Below are 14,766 nucleotides of genomic sequence, written 5' to 3' on the forward strand. Positions count from 1 at the left end.
TGCCTTTTCTGGGACTGGCATCTCAGTGGGCTTTTTTTTTTTATTAGATTTTTGTTGCCCTTGGCTAGTATCCCTCCTACATAATAATAAAAAAAATAAATAAATAAATAAAAAAAATAGAGCGACAGTAGTAGTGGTGATAGTGACAGTAATGGTGGGGTGGGAATTGTGATGGTGATGGTGATGGTGGTGAAGGTAGTGAGTGTCTATTACAATCTATTCTTTTTAATCCCTTAGTTTTTATCTACTATCCACTAATATTCATTGCAGTTTATCACTATATGCTTATACTTGTGGTGCATAAAATTAAGAATCAGTTTAATTTAATATCGTTTCCTTATAATTTTCTATATTTGTAAATATTTGCATTATCATTTTCTCTGTGACAGGAGTAACTTGGAATTAATGTATAATACAAGAGAATAATAATAATGGCAATAGGTGTTCATTATTAAATTAAATCTGAAAACCCCTCAAAAAGTTGGTATCTGAAGTTGAGTAGGATCCGAAACCAAGTGTGTTCAAACCAATTATACACCAGCACAGCAACCAACTGCTCCACTCATCAACTTACTTTCTCTACACCCAAATGGACAACTCAGTTAAGTATCCTAATAAGTCTCAGGCCTGTGCAGCGTTAGATGCTTCATATTTCATAAGTCTGCAACCATTAAGGTAAATATCATTTAACCTGGGATTGGTGCCACATATGGTGGTATCAAATCTCCAAACCTGAATTGCTGGGAGTATGTTTTTGTATGCTTGCTGTAAGAATGAGAGGTTAAGTAATAATTAATAATTATAACAAAATTTAGTGTTGAATTCTGGTGATTTTTATTTCTTGAAGTGATGGTGGGGGAGCAATGTGCGGGTTCACCTAGAGTGCCACACAAGCCAGCACTCTCCAACCTGCATGCAGCAATCCTTGTATAAAACATGCCTTCCTGTTTTCACCTGTCATCCTCATCTGTACATTTGTCCAGTCTTTCAAAAATCATTATTGCATTGACACTAAAAATTCCTTTTTAGTACTAAGTCTATTCCAGTCAACTACCACTATTTGAGAACCTATTTCATCCTATCTCTTCATAATTAGATTCACTTTTATTTCCTCTCTATGATAACTTATCTGCTATTTGCACATAATTGTTGTATCTCTTCCTCTTTGAAGCAGCACTGTGTGGGAGATGGGTTACAGAGTAGAGGTGGAATTGATGCTGTGATGCTGGGGGAGCAATGTGAAGGTTCACCCAGAGTGAACCCTCACCCTTAATCCACAGATCTCTCATCTAGCCTGTGGGAACTGCAATGATTACTCATCTATTACAGCACATATTTTTGAGTCTCTTAGCAATTTAAAGGTCATGTGCTTTATTCTTTTAACACCTTTACACTGCAACTGTATTTTTCATATTTCACTGTGTTTAGGTTGACCTTGAGTATAGGTCAACTCTTAGTTTCTGGCTACGAAATTAGTAAGATCTATGGTAAAATCTTATACGTAGTTTAACAATTTATGATATACCTTGTATATAGGTTGACCTGTTTTTTGGTTATTTTCTTAACATATAAAGGGCAGCAACTTTCAACATTATTCAACTAAAAATCAGTCAACTTTGGAGTGCTGTGCTGGTAATGGAGTAACAAATTTCAATGCTAAACCACCATATTTAATGGGAACATGAGCAGCCATCATTGCATCTACCACTCATGCCTCCTGGCTTAAATATCTGAGGTTTTAGGTACGTATGTACTTACCATCTCAACCATCTTAAAAGAGTTAAATTGGTAAAGCAGTTTTTTACCCAAGTATTTTACCTTCAGTATTCGACCTATACATGTGAAAGTGTGGTACTTTCTAATGAAAAGATCAATGTTTTTTTTTTTTTTTGTAACTGTGATAAAAAATTAGGAAACAGTTATCAGAAACTTACAAGCATATTATTCTTTTCTTGCAATAATTTAATCTGAGCTCATTTCAACCACAGTACTGTATGCACTTTTCAAAAGAGTACAATTATTTTATTAATAAGAGTTACTATAGTTCATCAAATATTGTCCTTTTCTTGCAATAATTTAATCTGAACTCATTTCACCCACATGACTGTATGCACTTTTCAAAAAGAATACAATTTTATTCATAAGAGTTACTATAGTTCATCAAGTAAGCCTTGTCTGAAATCTTCTTCTCCCCTTCTTAGTGAATTTTCCTCCTCTTTTAGTGTCTTGAAATTGGTCAGGAGGCTTTATGCACTGATGAAGGCCGTTGTGCAGTGCTTCAGCATTGGTGCTGCTACCCAAGATTTCACTCAGTCGTTCTTTGGAGAGGGTCAGTAATTCTGGTAAACTTGAAACCTTGTTCAGAACTGAGTACATGTTCTTAGTGTTTATCCCTGGAAGCTTTGAGACAAAATCCTGTAAAGGAAAATGAGAAAATTAAAAGTATCATGAATGAAAGTCAATAATTGTGTTCATAAAAGTTTGTTTTCTAGACATATTTGAACTCTATCAGAAATTATCTGATCTTAACTTACCTACAAATCTATTAACTAATTAAAACAGGTTTTCACTGAAACATAATATATCATGGCATTAAAACAAATAATGCTTTGTGATATATATATATATATATATATAGAGAGAGAGAGAGAGAGAGAGAGAGAGAGAGAGAGAGAGAGAGAGAGAGAGAGAGAGAGAGAGAGAGAGAGAGAGAGAGAGAGAGAGAGAGAGAGAGAGAGAGAGAGAGAGAGAGAGATAAATAGAGACAGATAATGGTACCTCGACTTAAGAGTTTAATGCGATCTGTGACAGAGCTCTTATCTCAAATTTGCCTGTTGTATGTCAAATAAATTTTCACCATTGAAATTAATTGAAATGACATTAATCTGTTCTAGTATCCCCCAATCAAAAAAAATAAATAAATAAATAAAAAAAATAAAAAATAAATAAATAAATATTACGTTTTTATATACAGTAAACTGCTGATATAACGAATCTCTGTTTACCGAATTTCTGGTATAATGACCCCTTTAAGGCTATCGAACAATTGTTTTATTTTATGAAACTTCGCAAATTACGGTACATTTAAAAATCACCGAATGCTTGCTCTATTTTACGAATATCCTTAGGTCTTAAAATGCGGGAGTGCTGGCTGACACACTGTCAACTGGGGTGCGTTCAGTTGAGAAAATGCACTGAAACATATTCCCTTTGAAAAGTGTGTAAACAAAACTTAATGTAGTACAACTACAAACCTCTGCTGGCATTGTATACGAATGGATAAAGCAGGAGGCTGTGTGTGAATTTTTCCAAAAGCTGAAGGAGGAGCTATATAAAGGTCTTCAAGGCATGAAACCCTAAGCTAAACGATAAAGGAAAGCAAATTTGGAGTATGATGAATCTCTCCAGCTTACAATGTTGTATAAGGACAAAGTCCATATAGCGAGAAAAAAAAAAAAATTCAAGAACGTCGGTGTATCTAGCCAAAAGAAATAGTATACACAGAAGATTACAGCTGACAGTCCAACACACACAAGTGGCACAAGGCAAGGGTTTTTTTTTTTTTTATGTTTAGGAAAACTCATTGTACCACATAGTTTTCTAGCATCTTTGTCCATCCATCCTTATTTATGAAAATGTACAAAAACAACTGGTGGGAATTTTATTTTAGGTTTAGTTTTGCACTTGATGAAAGCACTTTATATATTACTGTCTTGGTTGTCTGGTGCTCACCAACCCAGACTTCACAGATGGTTTGGTAGTTTGGGTGTCATCTTTTACCACCGATAGCAGCTAAAATCACTAAATTCTGACTGAAATTTGGGGATCGTCTTATCTGAGTCATCTTATCCGCCGAAATATACGGTAATTTTTTGAGAAGTTGGTCAAAACAAATATTTTTTGTGATTATTTAGTAATACTGCTATCACTATTTCCAATACGGCATATCACAAGTCTAAAATCTATTGGTTTGGACAATGATAAAGATAAAAAAAAAAAAAAACTGTACTATATAGTATGACATAACATACTCAGTAACATCGTGATATATGGATATAGTTATTTTCGTGGGGATTTTGGCATCTCTTTAAGGAAGTGAGTAACATGGCAAAGTAATCGAACACCAAAATAAATATCTCTCAGGACTGCTCTGGCGTAACAGGAGAGGAATACAAGAAGTCACAGGTTCACGTAGTGGCATGGACACTGCAGCAGGAATTAACTAGTTGTCACTTCAACTAAGGCGGGCCAGTCAGATATTTGTTTCGGTTAGATATACACATTACTCTCACCAGGCCACTCATGTTGTCTATTTTCAATTAAAATTGTTGTTTCCACATACAGTGGAGCTTCGGTTTTCGAACTTAATTCGTTCCTGAATGCTGTACGAAATCCGAAATATTAAAAAGAAACTAAACTATTTTCCCCCATTGAAATCAATGTAAAATGAATTAATCCATTCCACCAGTCTATCCTGTCTTTATGGCTTATGACAGATGCTCCCACAGCCAAGACGGGTGCTTCATATCTCCAGCTCACAAATTATTTATTTATTTTTTTTTATATTGCTCTTTATGTGAGAAGGGGAAACGTCTATTGCTTCTTCCTGGTGACACTCACTAGTTTACCAAATCCCTCATTCTTAACTGAACACTCTTTATGCAGCACAGTTCACCTACTCGGGTGACTGGTTTACCCAAACCTAGGTGGAAGTGCGCTCTGCTCTGATGACGTCACAACAAAATGGCCGCCCAACCATACTTATATTGTTGTTATACCCGTTCATTTATTGCAGATGACTACAATATCTGCGTACATGCAATTACATGCACTAGTAAGTAAAGTCTTAAATACACTCATACCTCGGTACTACGGACCTCGCTTTAATGGATTTCGAAAGCAGCGGACAAAATCTGGAGCAGCTGACTCAATTTGAAAGTCCCGTGTACTACTGATGGAGTTGTGGCAACACTGGACACAAGCCACTGCTTCGAGAACTGATCGCTTGTTGCAGGCGATCAGTTTGTTTACATCAGTGTAACAACACGTGTAGTTCATTGCTCCATGTTTTTTGCTCTTTTTATGTGTTGTGTTTGAATTATCATAATTTTCTATAACCATGCTGTCTGGAGGAAAGTAAAGACAGCCAGTGAGCGACCTTGACGCAGTGCTCTCTCTCTCTCTCTCTCTCTGTGTGTGTGTGTGTGTGTGTGCGTGTGTGTGTCTGTGTGTGTGTGTTTTCCTAGTTTTACCTAGTTGTGGTTTACGGGAGGGAAGTAATCTCATAGTATCCCGTCTCTATATCTATCCAGTTTGTTCTTAAAAACATGGACAGTTACGGCACTGACAACATCTTCACTGAGTTCATTCCATTTGTTCACATTCTGTGAGGAAAACTATACTTTTTGATGTCTCTTTTATAGTTAATTTTCTTTAGCTTCTTACTGTGTCCCCTTGTACTGTCTAAATTTATAAAACATTTTTTGTCCACATCTTCCATACCATTTATCATTCTATAGATATTTATTAAATCTTCTCTCTCTCTCTCTCTCTCTCTCTCTCTCTCTCTCTCTCTCTCTCTCTCTCTCTCTCTCTCTCTCTCTCCTATTTTCAAGTGTGTGTGTCTGTGTGTGTGTGTGTGTGTGTTGTTGTGTTGTTAACTTATGAGAGAGAGAGAGAGAGAGAGAGAGAGAGCTGCGCAACCGGCCACTTTCAGGGTCACCCTCTGGCCATCTAACAGCCACAATCTCTCTCTCTGTCTCTCTCTCTCTCTCTCTAGTCCAACACACGCTTACGTGCAATCGTAAGAGCAAGGCCAAGGATGTCTCTGCGGTGATTGGCCAATAACACGAGCCATTCAGCGTTACTGGGTTACAGCCAGAGGAGAATCGTAATTGGTGAACTCAGCCAATCCTTGAACGATGTGATTCGAGTCCTGTCAACTGAGGGATTGGAGAGTCAGTCAATAGCGGCAACATGATGTAGATTTTAGCACTTCATGGAAATAGGAATGATATTATTAACGGATCTTCACCAAGAATATCATCGCCGAGCACAGTAAGTGTTCTGTAATACAAATCACCAAGTGGATAAGCGTCAGCCGTATGTTTACTGCTACAGAGTTGGGTAGAATGTGGCTGTTTCCATGGCAATGTCGATATGATTTGTTTACATAGTATCCAAGAAGGTCCCCAAAACCATTCAGTTGGGCCACAGGCTACCTGGACTGCCTGAGTTGAGGTATTGAACGCAGCCCTGCATGTTTAAGAGATGGATTGCGACTGTGTTACAGCCAGTCTGTGACCTTGACTATAGCCAATGACATCTCTCTCTCTCTCTCTCTCTCTCTCTCTCTCTCTCTCTCTCAACTTATCTGAGAGAGAGAGTTGCGTCATCAGCCATCATCAAGATCACTAGCTAAGAAACCGCAACTCTCTCTCTCTCTCTCTCTCTCTCTCTCTCTCTCTCTGTGTGTGTGTGTGTGTGTGTGTGTGTGTATTTTACCTAGTTGTATTGTACAGGGCACGAGTCAAAGCTCACTTTGTCTTGTCTCCATAACCATATTTTATCCAGTTTCTCTTTAAACGTGTACACCGTTTGCCGCAACCATCTCTTCCTTCAAATCATTCCAGATTTCAATAGCTCTATACAGGAAGCTTTTTGATGTTGCTTGAGCATCCACTCTTTATTTTCTTCCCATGTGCTTTCATCTGTCTCTCTCCCTCTTCCATCTGGGATACCAAGTCATTTCTGTCTCTTCTTTCTATACTGTTTACTAATTTGTACATTATTATCATGTTTCCTCTTTCTCTTCTCTCTTGTAGTGTTCGTAAACCCGTCTCTTCAAGTCTTTCTTCGTAGCTTAAGTCTTTCAATTCTGGTACCATCTTCGTCGCTATCCTCTGTATTCGTTCCAGTTTTTGTATGTCTTTTTATTTTCTATGTGGAGCCCAAACTACTGCTGCATAATCCAATTTAGGACGTATCATGCATGTTATAATTTTCTTCATTTCTTTATAAAAATAGTTAAACGGCACATTAATGTTTGTTAACAAGCTGTACGTAGATTTGATTATCCCATTTATGTGTCTTTCAGGTGACAGTGTGTCCTGAACATTACTTCCAAATCATTTTCTTCATTACTTTTCATCATTATTTCTCCTCCCATTTTGTACTTCCATGGAGGTCTCTTTTTATTTTTTCCTGTTTCCAACACATGGCACTTCCTGGCGTTAAATTCTAGTTTCCATCTTTGGCTCCATGTATGTATTTTGTCAATATCCTTTTGTAACTCCTTGCAGTCATTTTCATCCTTTATTATTTTCATTATTTTTGCATCATCAGTGAAAAGGTTTATATAACTATTTAGATCCTCTGTCATATAATTTACATATATTTGAAACATAGCAGGTGCCAACACAGATCCTTGCAGTACCCCATATGTCACTCTGCGCCAACTTGATTTAGTGTTTCTGATTACTGTTCTCATTTCCCTCCCTTGTAAATAATCCTCTATCCATCTTAATGTTCCTCCCTTTGGTCCTCCTCCATTCTCTAGCTTCCGCAAAAAGCTTTTGAGGGGAACTTTATCAAATGTTTTTTTGAGACCCATTCGTCTTTTGTACTCCATCTATTACTCTCGTATAGAAGCTCAGTAGATTTGTGACACGGGATCTCCCTTTCCTAAATCCAAATTGCTTTTATGTAATTATGTTTTCATCTTCTAGACATTCCACCCATCTGTCTTTAATTACTATTTCACAAAGCTTTCTTACAATACTTGTTAGCAACAGCAGTCCATAAATTAATGGTTCCATTTTATTTCCTGCTTTGTATATTGGCACTATGTTAGCTCTTTTCCATTCTTTTGGTACTTTGGCTTCTCTCAACAAGCTGTTCATTAAATCCCACATGGGTTCTTCTATTAGTTCTCTGCATTCTTTTAATATCCATCCATTTACTTGATCTGGTCCCATAGCTTTTCCAACATCCAGCTCTTCCTGCAGTTTCTCTTTACTTGCATCTCCTGTATTCCCTCATTCTGTGATACCACTTTCAGTGCCACAAATTCAGTTTCCTTTGTAAACACAGATTGAAAATTTTCATTCACTAGTTCACTCATCTCAGTAGATTCATAAATTCTTCCATCCCTTTTTTAACTTATTTATGTCACCCTTATGCTTCATTTTCCTATTTATGTATCTGTAGAAGAGTTTGGGTTCTTCCTTGCATTTTCTTACTATGTCACTTTCAAAGTTTTTGTTCTTCTCTTCTTATTTGATTATATTTATTCCTTGCCTTTCTGTATTCTTCTCTGGCATTTCTGTTCAGTTGTCTCATCATTTTCTTCCATGCCCTGTCCTTTTTTTTTTTTTTTTGCTTTTATACACCTGGCATTATACCATCCATGTTTCCTGATTTTCACTTTATAACTTGGTACAAACTGTTGCACCTCCTCTCTATACTTGCTCAAAAATATCTCATATTTTCTTGCACAACTTTACCTTCAAGTAGCTCTTTCCAGTTCATTTTTCCATAAAATTTATTAAGTTCTGCAAAGTTTGCCTTAGCATAATTCTGTCGCCCATTACTAAATTGTTCTTTTCTGTGCAACACTGTTTCCTCCTGTAGTACTATTTCTATTGTCATATGATCACTTCTTCCCACTGGATTGGGGATTTTTGTAAACACAAAGTCCAATTGTCATGGTTCTTCTTCTCTGCATCTTGTAGGTTCATTCATCCACTGTCTCATTGTATTCACCTTCATGGTTTGCATAAGTTCTTCACTCCATGACCTGACACTTTCACTTCCATCTCCTCCCTGTTAATTCCTTTAGTGTTGAAGTCACCTACTAAGAGCACTGTTACTTTCCTTATCAATTACTCTATACTATTTTTTGTTTCTAGTTGCATACTTTTAAATTTATTGATCTCCCGTGCATTAGTATTTGGTGGTATGTATGTCACAATGGTTTTCCTTTTTTCACTTCCTTTGATCTTAATCACAACACTCAAGGTTTCCACCATTCCATCACCATATTCCACTTCCTCAACAATATCTTCTTTTACCAATATCATCACTCCTCCCCCTCCCTTTCCTTTTCTGTCTCTCCTCCATGTGCTATATCCTTCCTTTGCAAATCCCAACTTTATTTCCTCTTTCAGTTTGGTTTCTATTAAACATACCACATTTAGTTTATTGTTCTTTAAGTAGTCTTTAAGTTCCAATAGGCTCAACACCAAACCATTTAAATTAGTATACATGATCTTTAAACTTCTGCTTGGTGATCTTGCATGGCATTTTTGTGCCACCATTTCCTGACTTTCATGTCCGCAAGTTTCCAGGTGAATCTTCTCGCTTGTTCCTGTGTTCTCTCCCTTTTTTTTGACTGTGCCTCTACTCTCAGTTCTTGCAGTTTACTTCTCTCTTCTTCATTCATGTCTCTTTTTATCCATATTTCCTTCATTCCTTCTACTTTTGCCAATTTTCCTGTTCTTTAAAAGACATGTTCCGCTGGTGTTTGTGACATGAATCTTATCTTCACTGATCTTGTTCCATTTTCTTTGAACTTTCCGTTAATGTAAACATCTTCAATTTGTCCGATTATCCCCTCTCCTTCCTCCACCACTTCTGCTATAATTTCCTTAGCCCTTTTCACTTTTTTCTCTAGCTATTTTCATGGGCTGGTTCTTCTCCTTAACCCCAAATACTACCACACACATCTTTCTCTGTACTGTGTCTCTCACAAGATTTCTTTTTTTCCTTTATTATTTGAATCACTTGCTTTTCCATGTCCTTATTGTGTTCCTCTTGCTGTTGTCTTATTATCTCCTTCATGTCCACCTTATGTTGATGTCCTCTCTCTTCTTTCCAATTTTTTTACTTCCTCTGTCACTAAATCCTTTACTTCTCCAACCCTAACCTCTCTCTCTCTTGCAGTTTCCTTTAATCCTTCGTTCCCTTCCTTGAGTTTCTAAATTTCTTCACAGTACTTCACTATTTTTGTCACCTCTTCTCTCATTTCTTTGTTTTCTTTTTCTCTTTCCATCTCCCTTTTTTTCATCTCTATTGTATTACTGGATATCTTACATTACAGGAAGCTTGGTATTACTCCTGAGAGCCAACCTTGTTTGTTTACATCGAGGTTCTTCAGCAGGATCGCATTTAACTTATTTTTAAGATCAAATTACTGTCTTACCCTATGTATCTCTCCTCCAAATATATAAAAACAAAAGAAATATTTATAGAAACTATAGATTAGTAATAAATGGCAGCTTTTGCTACATCTTGTAATATTTGAAATCAAGAAACTGTTTAAAAACTGAATTAATGTATGGCAACCGAAGCAATTATGAATTCAAATTTTTCTTTGAAAACCAAGTTGTTCAGAATGGGATATATTCGGTGGATGAGGTTCTGCTATATATATATATATATATATATATATATATATATATATATATATATATATATATATATATATATATATATATATATATATATATATATATATATATATATATATATATATATATATATATATATATATATATATATATATATATATATATATATATGGCATATGTACAAATGCCATTGTTACACCAAAGACCACAGAATTACCTTTCCTTCTTTTGAAGCACATGACTTTACAATATAAACTGTAGGAGATATATTAAAAATTTTTTTTTCTTTTTTTTTTATGGGGAAGGGGAGTGAGTGGAAGAGGGGGTGGGAGGTAGGGAAACTTTTACATAGCAGTTCTTAATTCTATTGTGGTCCTGACTTCTCATAATATTTTCATCTCAATACAATCAATAATAAGGATTTCCTCCTCCATCTAACTGGCCACTTACCTTAATGAACCACTTAGTTTTTCTTCTTTTTTGTTTGAGGTTTGTTTGATGATGTGAAAGAATTTGAAAATGTTCCATACAAAAGGCTTTTTGTGAAAGTTAAAACACATGAGGAGTGAAGGCTACAATAAAAAAAATGGACAGAAGGTATCTTCTTAGATTTTGACAGTTTCCACATTGTTATTTTGGAATTTTAGCTGCAAATCTGCCTTTACCCAAATGTCATTTATACACAAAATAACAAATTCTGACACTAAGGGGTGTGAAAGACTAAAAAATATAGATTAGTACAACACATTCCTCTTTTCTATTGGTGGTGACCATTTTGTGACTGTGTTGTCTCCTGCTGACCACATGACAATTAGTTTGACTTGAACAACCAAGAGACTGACACATAAAAGTAAATTTAACTTGAACAACCAGGAGCCTGACATAAATAGGTTAATGTGACTTACACAGCAGTCAGTTTGACTTGCATGGCCAAGAAAGTTATGCATGGCATTTAGTTTGGCTTGCACAGTGAAGAGATTGATGCACAGCAGCTAGTGACATACTGATAACCTGCCCATGTATAAATCTTTTCATTAATTCTACCTAACACTTTGTTTTTCATCTTCTCTGTTGTCTTGTGGCTAATGAGACCAATATTACATTACATGTGTACATTACCTTTATTTGTGGATTATATCGCTCAGAGATGACGTCTGGGTTGGTCTCAGCTGTGATAGCCTCAGCCTGTGATACAGCTGGTTCTTCTCTGCCAGCCTGTGTGAGTTATACTTTGTTAACAAGAATAATATATCAAATTATTTAAAGAAAAGAGATGAAAAAAAAATTAGATAAATAAATAAATAAATGAGTAAAAAAATGCACCTAAAAATATCCCTTAAGAGTCATAAATGTGCAAAGGATAATTCAGCAAAACTAATACACAAATATGTAAAAACAAAAATAAAGAGAGAGAGAGAGAGAGAGAGAGAGAGAGAGAGAGAGAGAGAGAGAGAGAGAGAGAGAGAGAGAGAGAGAGAGAGAGAGAGAGAGAGAATAGGCAGTAGACACCTGCTGAAATGATAATTACTCCCAGTGAGGTCTAAAGCACAGTTCAGGGGGTGCTGTGAACTTATCATTAAACCCAGCTGTGACCTGACTGAATGTTTCCCTTTGTGTCTCACAACACAAGGGGGCAGTCACAGCCTGCCCTCTAAAGACAACTCTCTTCCTCCACACAAAACTACAAACACTTAATAACACACACACCCTTCACTCAAAAATTTCAAAACTATTATGGCAACTCCTACACCAGCCTCGGAGTTCCCATCTGGGGAGGGGACCACAAATGTCCCCAGGTCGAACTACCTGTCTGTCGACGACCCTAAGTGTCTTGACATCCCCCTCAACTTTTCTTCATTAGCTTCTGCAACATTTGCATTCTAACATCTAATTTTCAGTCTATAGAACACCACCTCTCCTCTTCTAAACCTCATCATCTTTTCCTCACTGAAACTCAGGTGTCTGAGGCAACTGACAATAGCCCCTTTTCTGTTCCCTCCTACTTTCTCCATCCTCATTTTCAATCCAAAGCTGGATGTTGCGTTTATGTGCGCAATGACTTAACCTGCTCTCATGCCCACACTCTTGAATCTTCTGAGTTTTCCACCATCTGGCTACGACTACAGAGTCACTCTCAAACTAAATTTATCTGTGCTGAATACCTCTCACCTAACTCCTCTGACTATAAGAAATTCTTTGACTACTTAATTTCCAAAGTGGAGCATATTCTGACTCTCTTCCCTTTTGCTGAGATCTCCATTCTTGGAGACTTCAATGGTCACCACCAGCTTTGGCTTTCCTCTCCCTTCGCTGACTATCCTGATGAACTAGCCTTCAACTTTGCTATCCTCCATGACCTAGAGCAACTGATGCAACACCCTACTCGTATTCCTGACCATCTTGGAGATACGCCCAACATTCTTGACCTTTTCCTGACCTTTTATCCTTCTGCTGATGCTGTCACCCTTTCTTCTCTGTTAGGTTCCTCCGATCACAATCTCATATCTGTATCTTGTCCTGTCGCTCCAATCCCTCCTCAGGATCCCCCTAAGCAAAGGTGCCTCTGATGTTTTGCCTCTGCTAGTTGGGGGGACCTGAGGAGGTATTTTGCTGATTTTTCTTGGAATGACTACTGTTTCCGTGTCAGAGACCCGTCTTTGTGTGCTGAGCGCATAACAGAGGTGATAGTGTCTGGCATGGAGGCGTACATTCCTCACTCTTTTTCTCAACCTAAACCTTCCGAACCTTGGTTTAACACAGCTTGTTCTCGTGCTATACATGATAGGAGGTGGCCCACAAAAAGGTACTTAAGCCTTCCATCACCAGAATCTCATGCACTTTATATTTCTGCCCGGAACCATGCCAAGTCTGTTCTCCAACTAGCCAAAAACTCCTTCATTAACAGAAAGTGTCAAAACCTTTCAAGATCTAACTCCCCTCATGACTTCTGGCATCTAGCCAAAAATATCTCCAATAACTTTACTTCTTCTTTCCCTTCTTTATTTCAGCCAGATGACACCACTGCTATCACATCTATTTCTAAAGCTGAACTCATCGCTCAGACCTTTGCTAAAAACTCTACCTTGGACGATTCTGGGCTTGTTCCTCTCTCTCCTCCACCCTCTGACTACTTCATGCTACTTATTAAAATTCTTCACAATGATGTTTTCTATGCTGTTGCTGACCTAAATCCTCGGAAGGCTGATGGACCTGATGGGGTCCCTCCTATTTTTCTCCGAAACTGTGCCTCTGTGCTTGCACCTTGCCTAGTCAAACTCTTTCATCTCTGTCTGTCAACATCTGCCTTTCCCTCTTTTTGGATGTTTGCCCACATTCAGCCTGTTCCTAAAAAGGGTGACCATTCTAATCCCTCAAACTACCGTCCTATTGCTTTAATTTCCTGCCTATCTAAAGTTTTTGAATCTATTCTCAACAAGAAGATTCTTAAACATCTATCACTTCACAACCTTCTATCTGATCGCCAGTATGGGTTCCGTCAAGGCCGCTCTACTGGTGATCCTCTGGCTTTCCTTACTGAGTCTTGGTCATCCTCTTTTAGAGATTTTGGTGAAACTTTTGCTGTTGCCTTGGACATATCAAAAGCTTTTGATAGAATCTAGCACAAAGCTTTGATTTCCAAACTACCCTCCTACGGCTTCTATCCTTCTCTCTGTAACTTCATCTTGAGTTTCCTTTCTGACCGTTCTATTGCTGCTGTGGTAGACGGCCACTGTTCTTCTCCTAAATCTATTAACAATGGTGTTCCTCAGGGTACTGTCCTGTCACCCACTCTCTTCTTATTATTCATTAATGATCTTCTAAACCAAACTTATTGTCCTATCCACTCCTGCGCTGATGATACCACCCTGCACTTTTCCACGTCTTTTCATAGACGTCCAACCCTTCAGGAAGTAAACATTTCACGCAGGGAAGCCACAGAACGCTTGACTTCTGATCTTTCTAAAATTTCTGATTGGGGCAGAGCAAACATGGTATTGTTCAATGCCTCAAAAACTCAATTCCTCCATCTATCAACTCAACACAACCTTCCAGACAACTATCCCCTCTTCTTCAATGACACTCAACTGTCCCCCTCTTCTACACTGAACATCCTCGGTGTGTCCTTTACTTATAATCTGAACTGGAAACTTCACATCTCATCTCTAGCTAAAATAGCTTCTATGAAGCTAGCCATTCTGAGACTTCTCCGCCAGTTTTTCTCACCCCCCAACTGCTGACTCTGTACAAGGGCCTTATCTGTCCATCTATTGAGTATGCTTCACATGTCTGTGGGGGTTCCAGTCATACTGCTCTTCTAGACAGGGTGGAATCAAAAGCTTTTCGTCTCATCAACTCC

The 14,766-nt window shown here is 37.6% G+C and overlaps 1 protein-coding gene across 6 annotated transcripts in view; it reads right to left on the minus strand.

Annotated features, from left to right (window-relative positions):
• Positions 1-810: 810 nt before the first annotated feature.
• LOC135110851 (DNA repair endonuclease XPF-like) overlaps positions 811-14,766 on the minus strand; it is a 178,520-nt gene continuing 164,564 nt past the window's right edge. For all 6 annotated transcript variants that reach the window (XM_064023457.1, XM_064023453.1, XM_064023456.1 and 3 more), the window contains 2 exons: positions 11,529-11,624; positions 811-2,415 (listed from right to left, as the gene is read on the minus strand). In XM_064023457.1, the coding sequence (XP_063879527.1) occupies positions 2,161-2,415; positions 11,529-11,624 (351 nt within the window). In that variant the 3' untranslated portion in view covers positions 811-2,160. The remainder of the gene's footprint in view (positions 2,416-11,528; positions 11,625-14,766) is intronic.

The sequence above is a fragment of the Scylla paramamosain genome, chromosome 21 (genome assembly GCF_035594125.1).
Source record: "Scylla paramamosain isolate STU-SP2022 chromosome 21, ASM3559412v1, whole genome shotgun sequence".
NCBI lineage: Eukaryota > Metazoa > Arthropoda > Malacostraca > Decapoda > Portunidae > Scylla > Scylla paramamosain.